General features: G+C 42.4%; 1 protein-coding gene across 4 annotated transcripts in view; it reads left to right on the top strand.

The window, feature by feature from the left end:
* The window catches only part of LOC133647083 (calcium-dependent secretion activator 1), a 316,166-nt gene that overhangs the window by 112,463 nt on the left and 179,924 nt on the right, over positions 1–23,779 (top strand). For all 4 annotated transcript variants that reach the window (XM_062043190.1, XM_062043199.1, XM_062043182.1 and 1 more), the window contains exons 10-11: positions 3,202–3,310; positions 8,746–8,958. In XM_062043190.1, the coding sequence (XP_061899174.1) occupies positions 3,202–3,310; positions 8,746–8,958 (322 nt within the window). The remainder of the gene's footprint in view (positions 1–3,201; positions 3,311–8,745; positions 8,959–23,779) is intronic.

Genomic DNA, 23,779 nt, shown 5'->3' with positions numbered 1-23,779 from the left:
CGAGGCCGCCACCTCCGGTTCTTCCTCCTGCAAGGCCCCTGCTGCCAACGACTCATCCAGTGAGGCCGCCACCTCCAGTGGTCCGCCCAGCTAGGCCGCAGTCGCCAACCGCAACTACAGTAGGTCTGCCGCAATTGCCACCCGCAACTCCAGTGGATCTGCCGCGGTTTCCACCCGCAACTCCAATGGGTTTGCCGCAGTCGCCGCCTTCCTCTCGAGTGGGTCTGCCGCAGTAGCTGCCGTCTGCTCCAGTGGGCCTGCAGACGCCGCCATCAGCTCCAGCGGGCCTTCAGACGCTGCCATCCGCTCCAGTGGGCCTGCTGACACCGCTATCTGCTCCACTAGGCCTGTAGAGGCCGCCAGTCCTGCAGTCAGCTCCAGCGTCGTCGCCACCAGTCCTAAAGTCAGCTCCAGCATTGTCGCATCCTGTCTTGCAGTCAGCTCCAGTGTTGTTGCCGCATCCTGTTCTGCAGTCAGCTCCAGCGTCATCGCTGCATCCTGTCCTTCAGTCAGCTCCAGAGTCGTTGCATCCTGTCCTGCAGTCAGCTTAAGTGTCGCCTTCCCCTCCATAGTTGCCTGTGCTGTAGTTGCCTCTGCAACTTCCTGTCCTGCAGTCGCCTCCGCGACCTCTTTTCCTGCGGTCGCCTCCGCGACCTCTTTTCCTGCGGTCGCCTCCGCGACCTCTTTTCCTGCGGTCGCCTCCGCGACCTCCTGTCCTGCGGTCGCCTCCGCGACATCCTGTTCTGCAATCGCCTCCGCGACCTCCAGCTTACAGGACCTGGGTATGGACTGTTACGGCTGCTGATACGCCGCGGCCGCTCAAGTCCGCCTCCTTGACGGCCACGAATGTGCTGCAGCGGCAGTCTACTTGCCGCTATCTGACTCTTCCCCAGTGGCTGCAAGGACACACGGCTAGGCGACCCACCGCCTTGTCCTCCCTCCCGTGACTTTGGACTTTTTATGTTTTTTCTAAAATGTCTGGAATCTGTTTTGTTGGGAGGCATTCTGTCACGGCTGGTTACACCAGGCTGTGCCTTATTTAGAGTTTGTTAGGGTTCTCCTGTGTTTAGTTTTTTAGTTCCTGTCCTGTACTTTAGTTTTGTTGGTGTTTTCTCATGGCCACTTCACTTCTGTCCTGGAGCACTTTAATGCACTTTTTTTGCTGTTGGCAATCAGGACTACTTAAGTTGAGTCTTTTGTTACCTTCGTTGTTGGGACTTTGTGTGATGATCATTTATGGACAGATGCTCTATCCGTTGTATACGCCGTTTCTGCTCCACATTCTTTGTAAGTTTTGCTGTTCCAGCAATCTTTTGGTTTTGTGCATTGCCTTCCCTATCCATTGGTGCCTTCCTAGCGGCACTCCTCTTGCATTTGTTTGAGCTACATTAAATACGTTTTACCTGCACACTGCCTCCTTGGCTATCTGCATCTTGGGAACACGCCGTCATGCAACCTGAGTGTCACAAAAAGGGTGCATTATTATTTTCACAGTCAAATTCTAGTGACTGAGCTGCTAGTTTGTATATACCCTAAAATCTATGGTCGTTGTTTTAACAGTACACTACTGTAAATGGATAAACAGTACCAGTTTTTTTTTTTATAGCACAATTCTGGTGACCGTATTTTATAGGGCTCTGAATATTTGGGCACCACACGATTAGATTCTTGGGGGTAACGATTAGATTCAGAATTGATTCTCAATTCAAAACTATTCTTGGTTCAAAAACAATACTTTTTTAATAACGATGGGTGCCAGTTCTATGATTAACTACATTACTCCATAAAATAGATAACAGCTCTAACATTTTTCTACTTAAGAGAAAACTGGTTTGGTTTAAAAAAAATAATTCTACCCAAACATTTAATAAAGTCAAATACAAATAAGGCAGGAGAAGTATCCTCTATTCTAAAGTAAATCTTGACAGCAGATATGATCATCTACATCAGTGGTCCCAACCTTTTTTGCACCACGGACCGGTTTAATGTAGGTAATTTTTTCAGGGACCGGCTTTCCACTTGTGCCAGATAAATACAGCAAAAATAAGTGCATGAAAAATAGAACTCACTCAAACGCTGAATTAGTGGGAGCCCTGGGCTTGTTTTTTTGCATTGAGATGCAGATGGAAATCAGCCTTTGGCTACAATCTGTCACATTTATATTTTACATGACAAGCGGTGGATGGATGGATGTTCATTAATGTGCATTTTATCATTTTTTATTTATAAATGGTTGATTTATATAGGCTAGTAAGGTAACGTTTTGTACCTGACAAGTTTCGGCTACCTTGCTTCTGCAGCCTTCATCAGAGGTGTCACGTGATGTTAGCGTGACGTCGTCTGTGATGTGTTATATGAATTTTTCCATCCCACCTGAGGTGGTGGGATGGCGGTGTCCCCTGGCGTGCGCCGGGGATAGGGCGTCTGGATGTCTACAAAACGGCTGGGAGCGGCCTTGCAGGACTATGTCCCAGGTGTGGGATAGTTGGTAGGTTCCTTCGTCCCTGTTGACAGTCTTTGCGCGACGTCACGTTAACATCACGTGACACCTCTGATGAAGGCTGCAGAAGCAAGGTAGCCGAAACTTGTCAGGTACAAAACTTTACCTTACTAGCCTATATAAATCAACCATTTATAAATACACAGTAGTACACATCAGTAGGATAAATGAACCTCTTCAACATGCATTTTATCATGTCACAAAGTTATAACAAATACAACAAATGGCAACTTTCTATGAGGAGTTTTATTGTACATCTGTAAACAAGCTTATGGATATGTCTACTGGGACAGGCGAAAGTTAAGTCGGAGAAAATGCAGCCGTTTATAAATTATTTAATGTTTCTCTGCGGCCCAGTAGCAAATGCGTCACGGACCGGTACCGGTCCCCGAACCGGTGGTTGGGCACCACTGATCTACATCATTAATATGATTTGCCTGAGTGGCTGGACAGGACAAATTAAACAAAATCGATTAAATTAAAACCGATTAAAAATAATCGCGATTAATTCTAAAATAGATTTTATTTTTTGACACTCCTAGTATTTTGCTATTAAGTATAACTTATATAGTGTTTTTTAAAATCTGAAAAAAGAAGGAAATGGAAAAATACCTGAATGGAATGTAGCACAAATGGTGAAGTGATTTTGTTTACCTGTCTTTTTGTGAATACTTAAAATGAAAGTATTTGGCTCCCACCAGGTGAGTCAGTACACGTTTGCGATGTGCAGCTACAGAGAAAAGAAGGCAGAGCCGGTGGAACTTCTCCAACTGGATGGCTATACTGTGGACTACACAGACCCACAAGCAGGTACAACTTTTTTACTTTGCCTATTCCTCTTATTTCTTATTCAACATCTGTTGTTTGACGTAATATAAAATTGTAAACAAAACATCCTAACTCTTTGGAATTCTCAGATTGGGGTGTGGAAGACATTGCATGACTAAATTGATGCAGTTTACTATCATGTTCCTCGTACTTTAGGTTACAAACATTTGATTCATGTCACATTAGCTACATTGCCTAAAGCAAACGTGTCAGAAAAGTCAACTGAAGGCCAATTTGGTTGGAAAAGTATTGCAGTAATAGGAAGTCTAAGTGCTGACCAACCTATTTAGCTAGATTCTATAGATTAGGAGTCAAAATTGGTCCGAATTTTGCATAGATTACGTTTTCTTCAGGCCACTTTACCCAACATCCATGTTGTAATTTTAAGCACTTCCATATGGAGTTTACTGACAGATAATAAGTTAGAACTATACACTACTTATTATTAGAAATGGCAACAACGGAGGATGAATGTACGAGCCAGTCTTCCCCACAATAAGAGGATAGAGAAAAGAAGGACCTTATTGACTACAATAACGGACTACAATGGCAGACTCAAACAAAGCTCTTCGGGTAAAAATATATGGAGATATCAGATGACGTCCCCAATTGGAAAACGTCACAAGTCGGGCAAATTCCAAACGGCTCGTTTGGAGGAAGTATGCAGGAAGGCAAGATTGTTTTCTAAATATATCTGCAATGCATCCATGGTTTGATTTAAAATTGTTGGGACTTATGCAGATCCCAAATACACAAAAACAGATACCAATAGTTAAAACATTTTGATTTTGCACAATAGATGCCCTTTAAGGGTGGTTGACGGCTGGTATGTTTTTGAGTGTGGAGACGACTCGAGTTTGTTAGAAATAAAAAAAGAGAGAAGTTACTACCGCCATCCTTTCTGTACATTGATCTTACAGCGGTAGTGTTGTCCACAACAACACAAGCAGAAGAGATATTTTTTCCAGGCTAGCATTAACTTTGTAGTTTATTTGAAAACGTAGCCGCTGTTTGAAGTGATCGTTCTGACATTGTTTAGTTCAAGAGGGACCAGATGAGCGTTTCGTGGACTAATGAGTGGTTCTGGACACATAATTCTGTTACTTATCCTTACGATGACAGCATTTCAGTCACATTTATGTCAATTTCCGAGATATTCCGCGATTAACAGTAGATTCCGTTTTTGTTGGCCAATTTTGTGATTGTTTGCGCCATTGATATGGAAATCATATGGCGCAACTATGCTTCACGATACGCAATTATATGATTAGAACTACACATACGTTCCAAACTGATTAGTAGCACAAAGAAAAAAACATTTTTAAGCAACAAACCAAACAATGAACATTTTGTAAACTGTTCTGACCCAACTGTTGATACTTTATTGATCCTGAGGGTAGGCCGGGGCCAATAATAAATTTTGCTGAACAATATTTTATTGCCAATAAATGATATTTTCGGAAATATTTTGAGACCAATTTAAGCAGTAATGTAGTCATAATTCATAATAATAATAATAATAGTGCTAGCAACCCTTTCAAATGAATACACTTTTTTTCTCTTTGTTACCATTGTAATTGGAAGATCCAGAACTTTTGAGTATTATAAATTAGTAAACAAACAAAAATAAAATGCACTCAATCTCTTTCACCAAACATTGTTCTTCTACAAATATAGAACAGCTGAAAGTGCAGTTTTTTTTCCTCATTTGTAAAAACTGGGTCGGGTGTTTTTCCCTCTGTCAGCCTCTGTAAATTTGGCATACTTACTTGTTCATCCGTGTTAATAGGGTAATCTTGCTGAAGACAAAATATTTCCACAACGGAATATTTGCTTATTGTCCTCTTAAATGTTTCTTTGCGATGCTTCTCACTTGCGACTAGCGGGGCTGTGTTGCTGTCGGAAGCTAGCAGTCCAGCCTCCACTCACAGAGACAAAGACTGTGGATGACTGACAAGAGGGTTCACTCTCTTCAATTAATTTTGCTATTGAAAGAGCTCAGGTGCTAAGAGCGGTGCAATAAGTGAACCCTCTTGCACCGTGTTTAGAAGCAAGAGATAAAGATAACAACACACCCAAACATGACAAATTATCTGTTATGGTTTACTAAGGGGAGGTGACGGCAAACAGACACTAGATGGCAGTATGTACAATTATTTATTATATATATAGTAACATATATATATATATATATATATATATATATATATATATATATATATATATATATATATATATATATATATATATATATAATAATAATGAACAATACTAATAAACTAGAATGGGGTGTGACAAAAACCAAGAGTGTAAGAGAGTGACTATGTGTGTAGATTAGCTGAAGTGTGTGTTACCAAGTGTTGCACGAGAGAAGAGGAAGTCCAGGGGGCAGGCAGGTGATCCGGGGCGATAGAGAGGCGTCAGAATCCAGGGACGAGCAAGGAGTCGGGGAACGAAGGAGGCAGTCAGGGAAGTAGGGGAACGACGAGGAATGACGAGTCACACAGCAACGTCAAACACGGGAACGGAGGTCTGCAGTAGGATGACACGACAATGAGACACGGAAGGGAAAACAGACAGAGAGAGCAGGATTGCATCAAGCAGGATGATCGCTTACTATATGCCGATTGAAGACTATATTCCAGCGGCGGCATGCCAGGTTGTCCACGCTTATGAAGGCAGCTACTTCATTAACGGCAGGTGTGCTGATAGATGATTGCCGCCAGCTGTGGAGATGCGTGGCCGCGGTCTGCGCGGCGCGTGTGGGGGCGTGTCCTGCGATGCTTGCAGCGTGCAAGGATGAGGGCGCATTCCAATGCGCCCAGGCCGTGACAGTATCCCCCTCCTTATGGACAGCTCCCAGATGTCCTCTAGCTGGAACCAACAGAAACACGGGAACAAAAGTCAAGGGAGGGCGGAGGGGCGAATTGGAGGTGGGTCGCCGGCCCAAGTGTCCCCGAATCCACCGGGGACGAGTCTGGTGGTGGCGGCGAGAAGAACGCCGCTGAGGCGGACGACCAAGGAACGGCCACCCTCTTGGCCGTCGGGAAGGCGGACGCAAGTGGTGCCATGGTGCGTCTCGCCGGAGACGTGGAGGTGACATCGGAGGCAAAGAGGATGTGAAGTGAAGTGAATTATATTTATATAGCGCTTTTCTCTAGTGACTCAAAGCGCTTTACATAGTGAAAACCCAATATCTAAGTTACATTTAAACCAGTGTGGGTGGCACTGGGAGCAGGTGGGTAAAGTGTCTTGCCCAAGGACACAACGGCAGTGACTAGGATGGCGGAAGCGGGGATCGAACCTGCAACCCTCAGGTTGATGGCACGGCCACTCTACCAACCGAGCTATACCGCCCCACGTCATCAAGGATGACGTCATCGGCGGCGTGGAAGCGACAGACGTCATCGGCGGCGAGGAAGCGGCAGACGTCATCGGCGACGTGGGAGCGGCAAATGTCATCGGCGACGTGGGAGCGGCAGACGTCATCGGCGGGGCAGGCGAGGAAGACGTCATCGGCAATGCAGGCATGGAAGCAGCAGGCGTTGGCGGCGCCGGAGACGAGGAGGACGGCTGAGGATCAGGCCGAGGTGCTGAGGTCGACGCTGCAGGCCGAGGTGCTGAGGTCGACGCTGCAGGCCGACGGGCAGAGGTCGGCGCTGCTGGCCGAGGAGCAGCGGTCGAGGCCAGCCTGGAAGCTGGCGGAGACGCAGGAGTCAGCCTGGAAGCTGGTGCTAGCTCGGAGGCTAGCTCGGGGACAGGTGCTAGCTCGGAGGCTAGTTCGGGCACAGGTGCTAGCTCGGAGGCTAGTTCGGGGACAGGTGCTAGCTCGGAGGCTAGTTCGGGGACAGGTGCTAGCTCGGAGGCTAGTTCGGGGACAGGTGCTAGCGCGGAGGCTAGTTCGGGGACAGGTGCTAGCGCGGACGCTAGCTCGGGGACAGGTGCTAGCGCGGACGCTAGCTCGGGGATAGGTGCTAGCTCGGTGACTGGTGGCTGCGGCTGAGAAAAGCAGAAGACAGGGGGTATTTGTCTGGCAGATGGTAGCCTGTCTGGGTGCAGCTGTGCTACCACATCAGCACAGCCACCAGTGCAAAAATGGAAGAGACTAGTACTACCCCCCCTCCGAACGCGGATGCCAGACGCTTCCAGCTGACTGAGGGACAGTCACTAAGGGTGGGAGGTGGGTGGCCAGGCGGTGGGTAAATTCTTCTATCCCTACAGCACTGCTAAACAGTCCAAGATTTTGCTGCGGTGGGCTAGAAAAATTGTCCAGGGTGGATTGAAAAGTAAAAGACATAATGAGAGGGGCAAAAAGAAAAAGAAAACGGAAGAAAAAAAAGAAAAAAAAATGTCACTGGGGTCGGGGCTAAAGTCACTGGGGGCGGGGCTAAGGAACGGCGCTGTCAGGTCCCTAATCAATTGGCCGGAATATACTGTTATGGTTTACTAAGGGGAGGTGATGGCAAACAGACACTAGATGGCAGTATGTACAATTATTTATTATATATATATATATATATATATATATATATATATATATATATATATATATATATATATATATATATATATATATATATATATATATATATATATATATATATATATATATATATAAAATAATAATAATTAACAATACTAATAAACTAGAATGGGGTGTGACCAAAACCAAGAGTGTAAGAGAGTGACTATGTGTGTAGATTAGCTGAAGTGTGTGTTACCAAGTGTTGCACGAGAGAAGAGGAAGTCCAGGGGGCAGGCAGGTGATCCGGGGCGATAGAGAGGCGTCAGAATCCAGGGACGAGCAAGGGGTCGGGGAACGAAGGAGGCAGTCAGGGAAGCAGGGGAACGACGAGGAATGACGAGTCACACAGCAACGTCAAACACGGGAACGTAGGTCTGCAGTAGGATGACACGACAATGAGACACGGAAGGGAAAACAGACAGAGAGAGCAGGATTGCATCAAGCAGGATGATCGCTTACTATATGCCGATTGAAGAGTATATTCCGGCGGCGGCATGCCAGGTTGTCCACGCTTATGAAGGCAGCTACTTCATTAACGGCAGGTGTGCTGATAGATGATTGCCGCCAGCTGTGGAGGTGCGTGGCCGCGGTCTGCGCGGCGCGTGTGGGGGCGTGTCCTGCGGTTCTTGCAGCGCGCAAGGATGAGGGCGCATTTCAATGTGCCCAGGCCGTGACATTATCAAGTTCATTTTCATTTGTCGTTCAATTAATTGACTTATTTCCGATCGGCCAAGGCCTACTTCAAGGAATTCTAGAATCATACTAATAACTTAGCATACCAGTACTACCACATGTATCCTAAGTTTATGATTGAGTTTTATAGCAGTCACATCAACTACTCTCTTTGTAACCACGCAGAGCACACTTGAGCATGATTATGTGTGTCCACTAGGACTGGATGGTGGTCGGGCATTCTTCAATGCCGTGAAAGAGGGCGATACTGTCATCTTTGCCAGTGATGATGAGCAGGACCGAATTCTATGGGTGCAGGCCATGTATCGGGCCACCGGCCAATCACACAAGCCCGTTCCTCCCACCCAAGTCCAGAAACTCAACTCTCGAGGGGGCACAGTGCCACAGCTCGATGCACCAATATCTCAGTTCTGTAAGTTATTCACTGTCAAATTCATTTTCAGTCATGATGTTGTTAGTATATTCCCCTTCAAAGATCATTATTGTACAACAACACACTGTGATCCTGACACTCATTATCATATTGTGGTGATTGAATGATCTATCAGACAATCGGTGGGAAAGATGATTTTGTTTGTTTTCACTTCATGCTGAATCACACATGATTTGCTCAGCTTTCCGTCTCTGCTTTGCTCTCTGCTGTAAATCTGCTGGGAGACTTTAGTGTTTGTGGCTTTGCTATGTGTCTTTATGTTTCTCTGTTTGTTCCCTCTCCTTCCTTTCTTCTTCTTCCTCTTTTTAACCCTGCGACCCTGCTTCTTGTAGCCGGATTGAATGGTAAGCAACGCTTTCCTCCCTCTTTTCTCCTTCCTCTTTGTTTTTCCAATGTCTTTTCCTTTTTTTTTTCAATGTCCAAAGGAACACACACACAGAGAACATATTGACTTCTTTATGATTCCATATGCATGCACGAATTATGTCATTTGTTTGTGTGTCTATCATAGATCGATTTCACCAGTCCAGCAAGGATTGTGTACTGTTCATGTTTCTGGTCAGACAACATAAAGTCAAGATTTGTTTGAGGAGTAGCCTCAACAAGGGTGTTCAGAGAACGATGTGGGAAGGAAAGATACAAATTAAGGTTGTATACCGGTATTAGTATAGTACCGCGATACTAATGAATCATATTTGGTACTATACCACCTCTGAAAAGTACCACCCCTCCGCGCCCTGTTGTCACGTTGTGTCATTGCTGGTTTACGAGCAGACGAGCATGTTCCGCAGTGCACAATCACAAAGTACTTACAAGCAGACACAAGGAGACCCTTAATGCTGTGCCCGCTGGCAAATTTCACTTCAAAATACAGCCTAAAGAAACTTTACATACAGTGCATCCGGAAAGTATTCACAGCGCTCCACGTTTGCACATGTTGTTATGTTAGAGCAGGGGTCCCCAAACTTTTTGAGTCAGGGGCCGCATTGGGTTAAAAAAAATTGGCCTGGGGCCGGGCTGTATATATATATATATATATATATACCACCATGCTTGACGGTGGGATTGGTGTTCCTGGGATTAAACGCCTAACCTTTTCTCCTCCAAACATATTGCTGGGTACTGTGGCCAAACAGCTCGATTTTTGTTTCATCTGACATCACATGGACAAAGATAAGACCTTCTGGAGGAAAGTTCTGTGGTCAGATGAAAACAAAAAGAGCAGTATGGCCACAATACCAAGCAATATGTTTGGAGGAGAAAAGGTGAGGCCTTTAATCCCAGGAACACCATGCCCACCGTCAAACATGGTGGTGGTGGTATTATGCTCTGAGCCTGTTTTGCTGCCAATTGAACTGGTGCTTTAAATGGGACAATGGAAAAGGAGGATTACCTCCAAATTTTTTAGAACAACCTAAAATCATCAGCCTGGAGGTTGGGTGTTGGGCGCAGTTGGGTTTTCCAACAGGACAATGACCCCAAACACACGTCAAAAGTGGTAAAGGAATGGCTAAATCATACTAGAATGAAGGTTTTAGAATGACCTTCCCAAAGTCCTGACTTAAACGTGTGGAAAATGCTGAAGAAACAAGTCCATGTCAGAAAACCAACAAATTTAGCTGAACTGCACCCATTTTGTCAAGAGGAGTGGTCAAAAATTCAACCAGAAACTTGTGGATGGCTACCAAAAGCGCTTAATTGCAGTGAAACTTGCCAAGGAACGTGTAACCAAATATTAACATTGCTGAATGTATACTTTTGACCCAACAGATTTGGTCACATTTTCAGTAGACCCATAATAAATTCATAAAAGAACCAAACTTCATGAATGTTTTTGTGACCAACAAGTATGTGCTCCAATCACTCTATCACAAAAAAATAAGAGTTGTAGAAATGATTGGAAACTCAAGACAGCCATGACATTATGTTCTTTACAAGTGTATGTAAACTTTTGATCGCAAATATATGTACGTAATCCCAAAGACTATAAAAGTGGGACCCATTACCTCCCTGTTTGGCACTCAGCATCAAGGGTTGGAATTGGGGGTTAAATCCCCAAAATGATTCCCGAGCGCGGCCACGGCTGCTGCTCACTGCTCCCCTCACCTCCCAGGGGGGTGGAACAAGGGGATGGGTCAAATGCAGAGGGTAATTTCACCACACCTAGTGTGTTTGACTATCAGTGGTACTTTAACTTTAATACAACAATCACTTTGTTGAACTTTGTTATTGTATGTTCTGCTGACTGTAGATTTGACTCTGGGTGTGGGTCCAATGTACTTAATTGTCAATAAATGGCAGCAGTGATGTTTGCTGTCCTCCGTTCTCCGGCGATTCTACTTTTTTGCAAAATGTCCACGCCAACAGGTTATTGGCCCATTAAAGAGTTTGGGAACTGATTGAACCGTTTGTGTTTTGACGGAGATGAAAAGAACTATGAACTGTGGGAAACTAAGTTTTGAAGCGCACCTGCGTCTGCTGGATTTAAAAAGCACCACACTGGGTGACCCGCCCAGTGAAGACAAGGACGATGTTGCGGGAGGAGACACCAATAAAAATAAAGAGGCGTATGCAGCACTGATTTAACTACTGAACAATAAAAGTCTGTCCCTCGTAATGAAAGACACTGCGGATGATGGCAGGAAGGCGCTGCATATCCCAAGAGAGTCAACGAGAGTGTCACAAACATCATCCGTGCGGAGAACACCATCACAGCACTTGCGCGGCTTGCTGACCGCAGTGACTTTTAAGGGCTTGCCTTATGCATATAAACCAGTGGTGTCGAACGTACGGCCGGCCGTCCAACAGGTTTTATTCTGCCCGCGGGATGAGTTTGCTTAGTATAAAAATGAGCCGACATTTTTGAATGAAAGAAACTGCTTTTCTTAATGTATCCACTAGATGTCGCAATATAAATTCTTTGTATCTTTGTAGATGATGCTACATATGTAAAAATAAATAAACCCCATGATGTTATAGTGCACCAGTTGAGGAAAATTAGCAAACTACATATATAACATCCTGTAATTTGATTTTGATATTATGTTTTTTATCTTGGTAGATTGAAAATTAACACCAATGAGTTGACTGATGAACATTATCACATAATTTATTCAGAAAGTATAAATAATGACAAAGATAGAATACTATTAACCGCAACATGTGAGTGTAAAAAAAACCCAACATGATTTGTACATTTTCAGAATGTGCTTCTATTTTTAAACAAAGAAAACAATCTGAAGTTGTTTTTATTTTTAAGTTATCGTACCATGAGTTTACCAGTCAGGCCCAATTGGGAGTAGATTTTTCTCCATGTGGCCCCCGATCTAAAATTATTTTGACACCCTTGATTCAAACCATTCACTGTTTACGTAACACAGAATGATGACAAGTTACCATTTGCTGAGTTTAAAATAAAGCTGAGGAGCTATTTGAGCGCAGAGAAGTTTGGTGCTGCTGGCTTTGAAGAAGAAAGTCAAAGGAAGAGACAATTGGATGGATAAACTCACCTGTTACAGCTGTGGCAAAAAAAAGGACACAAAGCAGCAGCGTGCATGTCAGCCGCTGTTTAGTACAGCATTTCTGTAAAAATTAGATGCATGAAGATGCGCACTGTCAGCGGAGAAAGCGGGACAAAGGGAAGTAAGCGGTGGATGAGGACCACACCATCACATTCAAGGAGGGCCTCATTGTGGACTCGGGAGCATCGAAGCACATCATAACAGACGTTGGACATTTTGTGACCTTTGACCCCAGTTTTAAGTCCCACATCCATGTGCTGTAGCTGGCTGATGGAGTGATGGCCAGCTGGATTGTGCTGAAGAAGAGCACTGCCAAAGTGCGCTTGAGAAACAGCACTTGTCCCATCATTTTCCCTGGCCATTGTTTCTGTCATAGCTGCGAGTGTGCAAGGAGCGACAGTCCTCTTCAAAGGGCAACAGACCAGAGTGACAGAAGTGCTACTGTTTTAGTTTGTCTAAAAGTGGGTCCATAATTCCCTGGAAATCCAAAAAACAATTCAGTTGCTTTATCCCCTTGTGAAGCTGAACACATGCCGTTACCAAAAACTTCACCGGAAAGCATGTATCTGCTACATTTCCTGAATGAAATGGACAATGGACATGAATACGAACAGTAACAATTTTTGAGGACAATCAAGGTGTTATTGCGCATGTTACAAATCACGTGTGTAGTCAAAGATGCAAGCACTTTGACATTAGATATGTCAATATAAGTCTTCATTGCAGCCCAAATGCAGATATGGTAGCTGACATTTTCACCAAGTCTGTAACTAAAATGCGTATCTTTTATTTTTAAGATGTAAATACGGAGAAATGTGTGATGCACTGTGTTGTATCCTGTCAAGACAAGAACAAGTGGGAGTATTGAACTTTGTTATTGCATGTTGTTCCTGACTGTTAATCTGACTCTGGGTGTGGGTGGAGCTAACGCGCCAGTGCGCCTAATTATCAATAAATGGCTGCAGATGGCGGACGCTGTCACATGTGCAGGCATACACAATGATTTCTGGTGTTTGCTGTCCTCCGTCCTGCAGCGATTGCAGCCCTTTGCAAAATGCCAGCACACTTACTGTACAATGTTTGCTCACACTGGGGTGCAGCATGATGGGATGTTTATATCCTTCAGCACACGACTTGTGTTCCCCGATTAGACAATTAATTAATCATAATCCTCGCCCCATAGGTAAAAAATTGTGTGTTAAGCGAGTGTCTTTGCATTAAAAAAGAGAATAATGTGTTCTTGCCTCACATAGGGATTGTGAATGAGAGGCAAAATTCCAAATAAAAAAGTACAGTTCCCCTTTAACTGAAAAGGGATGAAGCTGCTAACTAATGTATAAGTAGAGGGCTTTTCTCAGGTAATTGTTTTTGACACAACCTCAGGAGTCCAACTGAGTCAGCTAATAATTACCAAGGTAAATGTGGCAGGTTATGAATTATACAGTGTGATTGCTGCACAATTATATCAGGCGGCAATCAGTGAATGTTAACAAATAACTGCTTGCCTGTTCACACCTGTGTTGGTGTAATGAATAATATAACAAATACATCAAAATCGAAATACATGAACCTCCAATCATAGTTTTGTCATGATGGCTGCCAACGGAACAAAATGATAACTCATAACTTCAAGCAGCATCCATTTTTACATTGACACAATGTGTACATTGTTCATACCATTGTTTTATTGTGCTGTGGTTTCCTCCCTGTGCTTGCGTTTATCATCTTCAGGTACTCCAGCTTCCTCCCACAGTCCAGAAACATGCAACGTACAGTATCGCATGTTATGTCATGAAAGACTGAATTGTAATTAGTCTCTTTCTGTACATCAAATGGGACTTTTCAAACAGTAGGTACTATTTGTGACAGAGTGGATGAACTTGGTACTCATCACTCGTCTCAACAGGTCTAATTCACGTCATTATGTTATTGGTTTGCTAGCATTTATAAGAGTACTGGTTTCATTTTGTATCAGATACATGGATTAATTTAACTGTTGCAAGATACTTACATGTGGTGGAAGCTCATCTTCAGAAATGTTTGGGGCGGAGCCTTCTTCTTCTTCTTCTTCTTGTGATTTTATGGCGGTTGGCAAGCTTGGGGTGGAGCCGTCAGGTATTTCCTGGTTTTGTGAGGTTGATGATGTCATCACTGACGACATCAGATCATACCAACTCACAGGGGGTAGTTTTTTTTCCCATTTAGATTATTCTTAGGTTTGGTTCAGAGAGATATGAGGGTTAGATAGCATTAGTATCTTCGGGTTTCTTTATTTTATGACGACACGCTATTGTAGGCTGACTGTTTGACGTGTAGAAATGTTTGATTATGTTGGTAAGCAAACCTGTGGGTAACAGTGGCGCATGCCAGGTAGTATGGGAAGTCATATAAAAGAGCAGAAAGGTTTTGTGTGGTGGCCATTTTGTGGTGAACAATTCATACATGCTGATGCCAAAACCTATGCTTTCCTTCCTTGATTGGAGTGAGTAGATTATTTGCTTTGTACTTTTGATTGTTTAAGTTGCTACTTTGATTTTTTGTCAGGTTTTACACGTGTTTAAGACGTGCTTTGTCAATACACACGCCACACTTTCAACAAACGGAAAGTCTGTCTTCCTACCATTTGGCCCTCGGACACCGCATTACAACACGATTTAACACATTTACTTGAGTAGTTCTGATTCTAAAGCAGAGATGCATAAGTTTAATTTATCTACAGTATGTCAAGGGTCTTTGACTTTTTCCAGGCCAAGGCTGAAGTAGAGATGACCCCTTACTTATGTCTTGTATAAAATTAGGTTTTAAATTAACTGGTCCAAAAGTTGGGATATCCGATAATATCGGACTGACGATATTATCGGCCGATAAATGCTTTAAAATGTAATATCGGAAATTAATCGGTATCTGTTTCAAAAAGTAAAATGTATGACTTTTTAAAACGCCGCTGTGTACACGGACGTAGGGAGAAGTACAGAGCGCCAATAAACCTTAAAGGCACTGCCTTTGCGTGCCGGCCCAGTCACATAATATTTACGGCTTTTCACACACACAAGTGAATGCAAGGCATACTTGGTCAACAGCCATACAGGTCACACTGAGGGTAGTCGTATAAACAACTTTAACACTGTTACAAATATGGGCCACACTGTGAACCCACACCAAACAAGAATGACAAACACATTTCGGGAGAACATCCGCACCGTAACACAACATAAAGACAACAGAACAAATACCCAGAACCCCTTGCAGCACTAACTCTTCTGGGACACTACAATATACACCCTCCGCTACCCCCCTTTTCCTCAACACCCCCCCACCCCAACCCCACCCACCTCAACCTCCTCATGCTCTCTCGCATGTCCCAAATTCCAAGCTGCTGTTTTGAGGCATGTTAAAAAAAATAATGCACTTTGTGACTTCAATAATAAATATGGCAGTGCCATGTTGGCATTTTTTTCCATAACTTGTGTTGATTTATTTTGGAAAACCTTGTTACATTGTTTAATGCATCCAGCGGGGCATCACAACAAAATTAGGCAGAATAATGTGTTAATTCCACGACTGTATATATCGGTATCGGTTGTTATCGTAATCGGTAATTAAGAGTTGGACAATATTGGAATATCGGATATCGGCAATAAAGCCATTATCGGACATCTCTATCCAAAAGGTATCTTGTGATTGTGCAATATTCACTCGTCCAATACAGATTGTCCTCTGGTTGTGAACACGTCTGTTCCTGGACAGTGACGTAAGCCACGTTTTATAGTGTAAATCAGATCTTCTACCTAAAATATACTATATATTAAAATATATATAATTTTCAAAATTGTAATACTTTTATTATCGGACTGGAGCAGTGTTTTTCAACCACTGTGCCGCGGCACTAGTGTGCCGTAAAATACAGTCTGGTGTGCTGTGGGAGATTATGTAATTTCACCTAATTGGGTTAAAAATATTTTAGGCAAACCAGTAATTATAATCCGCAAATGTGCCGTTGTTGAGCGTCTGTGCTGTCTAAAGCTCGGCAGAGTAACCATGTAATACTCTTCCATATCAGTAGGTGGCAGCGGGTAGCTAATTGCTTTGTAGATGTCGGGAACATGGTTTGTCATGATCACAATATGCGGGAGGCAGCGTGTAGGTTGAACGGTATATAACACTTTAACCAAAAATAAACAAAAGGCGAGTGCCGCTAAGAAAAGGCATTGAATCTTAGGGACGGCTTTGCAAAACGAAACTAAAACTGAACTGGCTGCAAAGTAAACAAAAACAGAATGCTGGACAACATCAAAGACTTACAGCGTGTGGAGCAGACGGCGTCCACAAAGTACATTCGTACATGACATGTCAATCAACAATGTCCCCACAAAGAAGGATAAAAACAACTGATATATTCTTGATTGCTAAAACAAAGTAGATGCGTGAAATATCGTTCAAGGAAGACATGAAACTGCTACAGGAAAATACCAACCAAAGAGGAAAAGCCGCCAAAAGAGGAAAAGCCGCCAAAATAGGAGCGCAAGACAAGAACTAAAACACTACACACAGGAAATCACCAAAAAACTCAAAATAAGTCAGGGCGTGATGTGACAGGTCATGACAGTACACCTACTTTGAGACAAGAGCTATTGTGATGCATGGTTGGTTATGGTTTAAAGTCATATCCAACAATTGCCAGAACGACTTTTTATTGTCAATGTCGGCTACTGAGTTTAATTTTTTATGTTTTCTGCTGGTGGTGTGCCTCAGAATTTTTTCAATGAAAGAAATGTGCCTTGGCTCAGAAAAGGTTGAAAAACACTGGACTGGAGAATGGGGTTTGCTTTGTGCAAATGTTGTTTTCTCAAACAGTATTCTTTATTAAACAGGTCAACACAAAATGGACACAAACACTATTTTACAGACACACTCTCTCACAGATGCTTACCACTCACGACACAGGCTCCCTTTGAAAACAAACCTACTACCGGTATAAGTGACAAACAAAAAAAGGTCTGGGTGTATGAGTAAGCGGGGTGCCTCCTCAGTCTGCATGACAGTCAAGGCATGCGACTCCACAATATTGCAGAATTGGGGGTGGGACACCCATTTGGCAATTTCTATGGAATTTTTGTTGGTTGGAGTTGTGGGCTTTTTGGTGTGGTGTTCCTCTGCCAGGGCGTTGTTCTCTGCATTGGCGGACAGTTAGCTGCTGGCGCCAAGGTCTTGTCGGGAGAGCTGACGGGTCTTGTGGGGCTTGCCATTCAGTTTGCACTTTTCTTTGTAAATTTCTGCTCGGTGTTTGTTTCTCCGCTTTCAGCTGCGGCGCCGGTGTATTTTCTGCCGACGGCCACGCACAATATGCACATTTTAACCACGCGTAAAAAAAAAAAATACTTACGTTAAAGGATATTTACACTAACACATTATTATCGCATTAACATTGACAGCCCCAGTAAATATAGAAATATTATCGTTGCTTCATTATTGTAAATTTGAGCATGTGTAGAACATTGTCACAAAATACCATCTGTAAGACAAACAGTTGACCTTTGAGGTGAAGAAGTTTTGCCGTAATTAGTGTTGGAGTAGTGTTGTCCCGATACCAATATTTTGGTACCAATACCAAAATGTATTTCGGTACTTTTCTAAATAAAGGGGACCACAAAAAATGTCATTATCGGCTTTATTTTAACAAAAAATCTTAGGGTACATTAAACATATGTTTCTTATTGCAAGTTTGTCCTTAAATAAAATAGTGAACATACAAGACAACTTGTCTTTTATTAGTAAGTAAACAAACAAAGGCTCCTAATTTAGCTGCTGATATATTGTGTCTTTTATCATTCTATTATTTTCTCAAAATTATTAAGGACAAGTGGTAGAAAATTAATTATTAATATACTTGTTCATTTACTGTTAATATCTGGTTATTTTCTGTTTCAACGTGTTCTATGTACACTTCTGTTAGAATTTAATTATCACTTATTCTTCTGTTGTTTGATACTTTACAATAGTTTTGGATGATACCACAAATGTGGGTATCAATCCGATACCAAGTAGTTACAGGATCAGACATTGGTTATATTCAAAGTCCTCATGTGTCCAGGGACATATTTCTTGAGTTTATGAACATAATTTAAATTAAAAAAAAAAAGAAAGAAGATTTTGTGATGCTAAAAAATATCGATGTAATCATAGTAGTATCGACTAGATACACTCCTGTACTTGGTATCATTACAGTGGATGTTAGGTGTAGATCCACCAATGGCGTTTTTTTATATTGTAGCGTCCCGGAAGAGTTGGTGCTGCAGGGAATTCTGGGAATTTATTCTGTTTATGTTGTGTTGCGGTGCAAATATTCTCTCAAAATGTGTTTGTCATTGTTGTTTAGTGTGGTTTCACTATATGGCACATGTTTATGACAGTTTGGCATTGGTCATACAGCCACCCTTAGTATGACATGTATGGCTGTTGAATAAGTATGCCCTTCATTTACTTGTGTGTAGTGTGTTCAAAGTCAAGATGATCGTCCTAATGGTTCAGGATCGGGTATAATGAAGTACATTTTTGACTCTGTCAACTTTAGACCATTTTAAACATACCCTTTGTCATGATTCCGGTGTGCTGCGGTGTGTAGTGAAGCATTAATAACTATCACTCATCCTACAGGGGTGATATTTGAAATAAATGTACTTGATATGGAGACAAGGATTAGTGGTTTTGAAGTAATTACAACACTGCGGACAGACATTAGGTGCTAGCTAGCTAACCATGTCTTAAAGCACCTCTTCCTGAGGGCGTTTCAGTGTTATAACTTTACCTTTAGCTTTAGTTATTAAGCCAAAATTTGTCAGTTCTCCCTTTTCTGTCTACACACTGTTTGTAAGTCCTCCGTGATTGTGCGCTGCCGAACATGCTCGTCTGCATGGCACGGCGTGAAGACATGGGGGACCGGTACTTTTTAGAGGCGGTGTAGTACCGAATATGATTCATTAGTTTTGCGGTACTATACTAATACAGGTATACCGTACAACCATATGTTGGAGTGATAGCTTGATTAACTAGAAATCATCAAAACTGATTCTAGTATACGCTAAAGTAGGGCTGGGGGATATATCGATATACTCGATATATCGCAGGTTTGTCTCTGTGCGATATAGAAAATGACTATATCGTGATATTCGAGTATACGTTCTCACGCAGTTGCTTTTAGCTGCAGGCATTACACTACAGCAGGGGTGCCCACACATTTTCTGCAGGCGAGCTACTTTTCAATTGATCAAGTCGTGGGGATCTACCTCATTCATATATATAATTTATATTTACTTATTTATGAAATATATGTTTTTGTTAATAAATTAAAAGTGTTTAATGACAATACAAGAATGTTTAATACATATAGTTAATATTGTTAACAAGTTAAAGGTGTTTAATGATAATACAAGCATGTTTAACACATATAGTTAATATTGTTAATAAGTTAAAGGTGATTAATGATAATACAAGCATGTTTAAAACATATAGTTAATATTGTTAATAAGTTAAAGGTGTTTAAAGATAATACAAGCATGTTTAACACATATAGTTAATATTGATAATAAATTAAAGGTGTTTAATGATAATACAAGCATGTTTAACACATATAGATTCCTTTCTTTCATGAAGACAAGAATATAAGTTGGTGTATTACGTGATTCTGATGACTTGCATTGATAGGAATCAGACAGTGGTGCTGATAACGTCCGCATTTTCAAATGAAGGAGAAAAAAAGTCCTCCTTTCTGTCCAATACCACATGAATGTGGTTGGTTTTTGGGGGGGGGACTTTTTTTCTTCTTTTTTTTTCATAAAGAAATACAATCATGTGTGCTTACGGACTGTATCCCTGAAGACGGTATTGATTTATATTGATATATAATGTATATATTGTTTTTTATGTTGATTTAATTTAATTTTTTTTTTTTTTTTTTTTTTTTTTTTTTTTGCGCGACCCGGTACCAATCGGTCCGCGGACTGGTACCGGGCCGCGGCCCGGTGGTTGAGGACCACTGATCTTGAGGACATCATGCACAAAAGTGCACTAATAGCTTGTTTTTAAATGTCTCTGACAATCTTGCACGTTCTGTTTTGAAATGACATGAATGTTTGTGCCACTGCTTAATAACTGTTTAATAAATACAGTTTTGCTAAATTGACTTAGTTGTGATTTCCCTCTCTGCATGAAAGTTTAAAATGAGCATATATTAATGCAGTATGAACAAGAAAGTTTTAATGTAGACACATAGAATCATCATGCTGTGATTATATGCATCAAGTGTTCATTCAAGGCTAAGGCAAAATATCGAGATATATATTGTGTATCTTACATATCGCCTAAAAATATCGAGATATTAAAAAAATGCCATATCGCCCAGCCCTACGCTAAAGTCTTTTTTCATAGCTGGTCAACAAAACTTAAAAAAAAAAGGCCCAAATCTATTCACCAGCAGTAGTGTAGTAGATGCCTCCTGGTTCCTCTCCTCTGGATCTATAAATGAATAGTTGTCATCAATCATTGTCAGGACCGTCCTTCCCCAGTCCAGATGGGCGGGGGTGGCGGGTGGAGGTGTCACTGCAAGTTACTGTCCATCCCTCCTGCTTGCCTCCACTACCTCTCACTCACATCAAACAGACCTGACAGGCCAGCAGCTACACACCACTGGGGCAACACAATGTCATTTTTTTACATTTGTCATTTATTTGTGTCTTTTTTGGGGAGCGGGGGTTGTGGACTTGTAAAGCGGACACAATTAGCTTCAAGCGTATTCCTCTTTGTTTTGTTTGTTGACTGGCGTGCTGTCATTGGGCAGCTAAGAGGACGTTGGCCAAAAATCGCTTGATTACTGTGCAGCTATGCAGGACCGCCGCCACGTGATGCCAGAGCGAGTCACTTTGTGAACGTGCAAGTGAACAGCTGTTTATTAGATAAAGACCATTAAATGAACTAACAATAAGGAGCCGGTGACACCGGATGGTATTAACCATCCAGATTGTCACCGGATTGTTTATCATTAGATAAACAATCCGGTGACAAAAGGAGTAAAGTGAAAGGAAAATTATCACAAAATATCACCCACAATTTGATCTAATTCCGATTCCTGTGGTGACACTGTGATTCAGAATTGATTATTTATCAACATTAACATAAGCGGTGCTAAATATACCAAACAATGAATATATATTATATTACACACGTTACCAACATCAGCATCAAGGAGGGTGACTCCCTCATTACAGACAAAATGGAGGTAGCTAGCAGACTTAACATCTTTTTCACCAGCATAGCCGCAACTCTTGTCAACAAGCTGTCCCACCACTCTGGTCGCTTTGGTGTAGAACACATTAAAGCCTTCTACAGAAAGCTAGGAGTATCCAACGATGATTTCAGATTAGAAATGGTCACAGCTGATGAGGTGTTTAAAAAATTGAGCGCGCTCCACCCTAACAAGGCCACCGGCCTTGATAATATTCCCTCCAGATTCCTCAGGGACTCTGCCTCCATCATTGCCCCGATCATCACGCACATAATAAACCTATCAATTACACAAGGCCAAGTACCAAACGATTTTAAGATAGCAAGAGTAACTCCCCTCTTTAAAAAAGGAAGCAAATTGGAACCTGGCAACTACCGACCTGTTTCTATTCTCAGCTCCATTTCGAAAGTAATGGAGAAAATAGTTTATGAACAGGTCGATAGTTACCTTGCCACTAATAAACTCATGTACAAATTCCAATCCGGCTTCAGAACTAACCACTCCACTGACACATGCCTTCTCTATCTGACCGACCACATCAAACATGAGGTGGACGCGGGCAAATACTGCGGCATGGTCATGCTGGACCTTCAGAAGGCCTTTGACACCGTTAACCACGCTATACTGTTGGATAAGCTCAGAGCAATCGGATTTAACAAAACCTCTTGGAGCTGGATGCAATCTTACTTGGAGGGGAGGGAGCAGGTGGTAGAGGTGAACGGCACCGTGTCCCCCCACCCCTCTCGGTGAGCTGTGGAGTCCCCCAAGGCAGTATATTGGGACCTTTACTGTTCCTAATATACATAAACGACATGTCATCTGCATGCGACTGTGAATTGTTTTTGTTTGCGGATGACTCTGCCTTGCTGGTATCCAGCAAGGACAACACAGGTGGAGAAAATCCTCAGTGCTGAGCTCTGTAGAACTTGCACCTGGCTCGCTGACAACAAACTATCCATACACTTGGGTAAAACAGAATCCATCCTGTTTGGGTCCCACATCAAACTTAAGAAAGTCAATGACTTCACCATAAAAGTAGGTGACAGTGTCATCACCAGGAAAGATGAGGTCACCTACCTAGGTTCCATTCTAGAGGCTAATCTTTCCTGTGATAAAATGGCAACCAAGGTAATCAAAAAGGTCAACCAACGAACGAGATTTCTCTACAGAATTTCCTCTCTGGTCAACAAAAGCACCTTGAGGATTCTGGCGGGAACTCTCGTTCAACCCTTTTTCGATTACGCATGCACCTCCTAGTACCCAAGCACCTCCTAAACCCTCAAATCTAAACTCCAAACATCTCAGAACAAGCTAGTCAGGTTACTTCTAGACCTCCACCCCAGATCCCACCTCACTCCTACCCACTTCTCTAAAGTGGGCTGGCTCAAGGTGGAGGACAGAGTTAAACAACTTGCACTGAGCCTAGTCTATAAAATCCGCTACACCTCCCTGATACCGAAGTTCATGTCAAACTCTATGCCACATCAATGTGGAATGCGCTCCCAACAGGTATAAAAGAAAGGGCATCTCTATCCTCCTTCAAAACCGCAATAAAAGTTCACCTCCAGGCAGCTACAACCCTAAACTAACACCCTCCCCGGATTGCTAATAATCAAATGTAAACAATCAAATGCAGATACTTTTTCTTTTTCTTATGCCTTCTGATCTCTCTCTCTCTCTCTCTCTCTCTCTCTCTCTCTCTCTCTCTCTCTCTCTCTCTCTCTCTCTCTCTCTCTCTCTCTCTCTCTCTCTCTCTCTCTCTCTATGTCCACTACTTGATGTCCATATCCTCCCCCCCGCTCCACACCCCTGATTGTAAATAATGTAAATAATTCAATGTGATTATCTTGTGTGATGACTGTATTATGATGATAGTATATATGATAGTATATATCTGTATCATGAATCAATTTAAGTGGACCCCGACTTAAACAAGTTGAAAAACTTATTCGGGTGTTACCATTTAGTGGTCAATTGTACGGAATATGTACTTCACTGTGCA

This window comes from Entelurus aequoreus, linkage group LG01 (genome assembly GCF_033978785.1).
Source record: "Entelurus aequoreus isolate RoL-2023_Sb linkage group LG01, RoL_Eaeq_v1.1, whole genome shotgun sequence".
Lineage (NCBI taxonomy): Eukaryota > Metazoa > Chordata > Actinopteri > Syngnathiformes > Syngnathidae > Entelurus > Entelurus aequoreus.
This window is presented reverse-complemented; position numbering and strand designations above follow the sequence as displayed.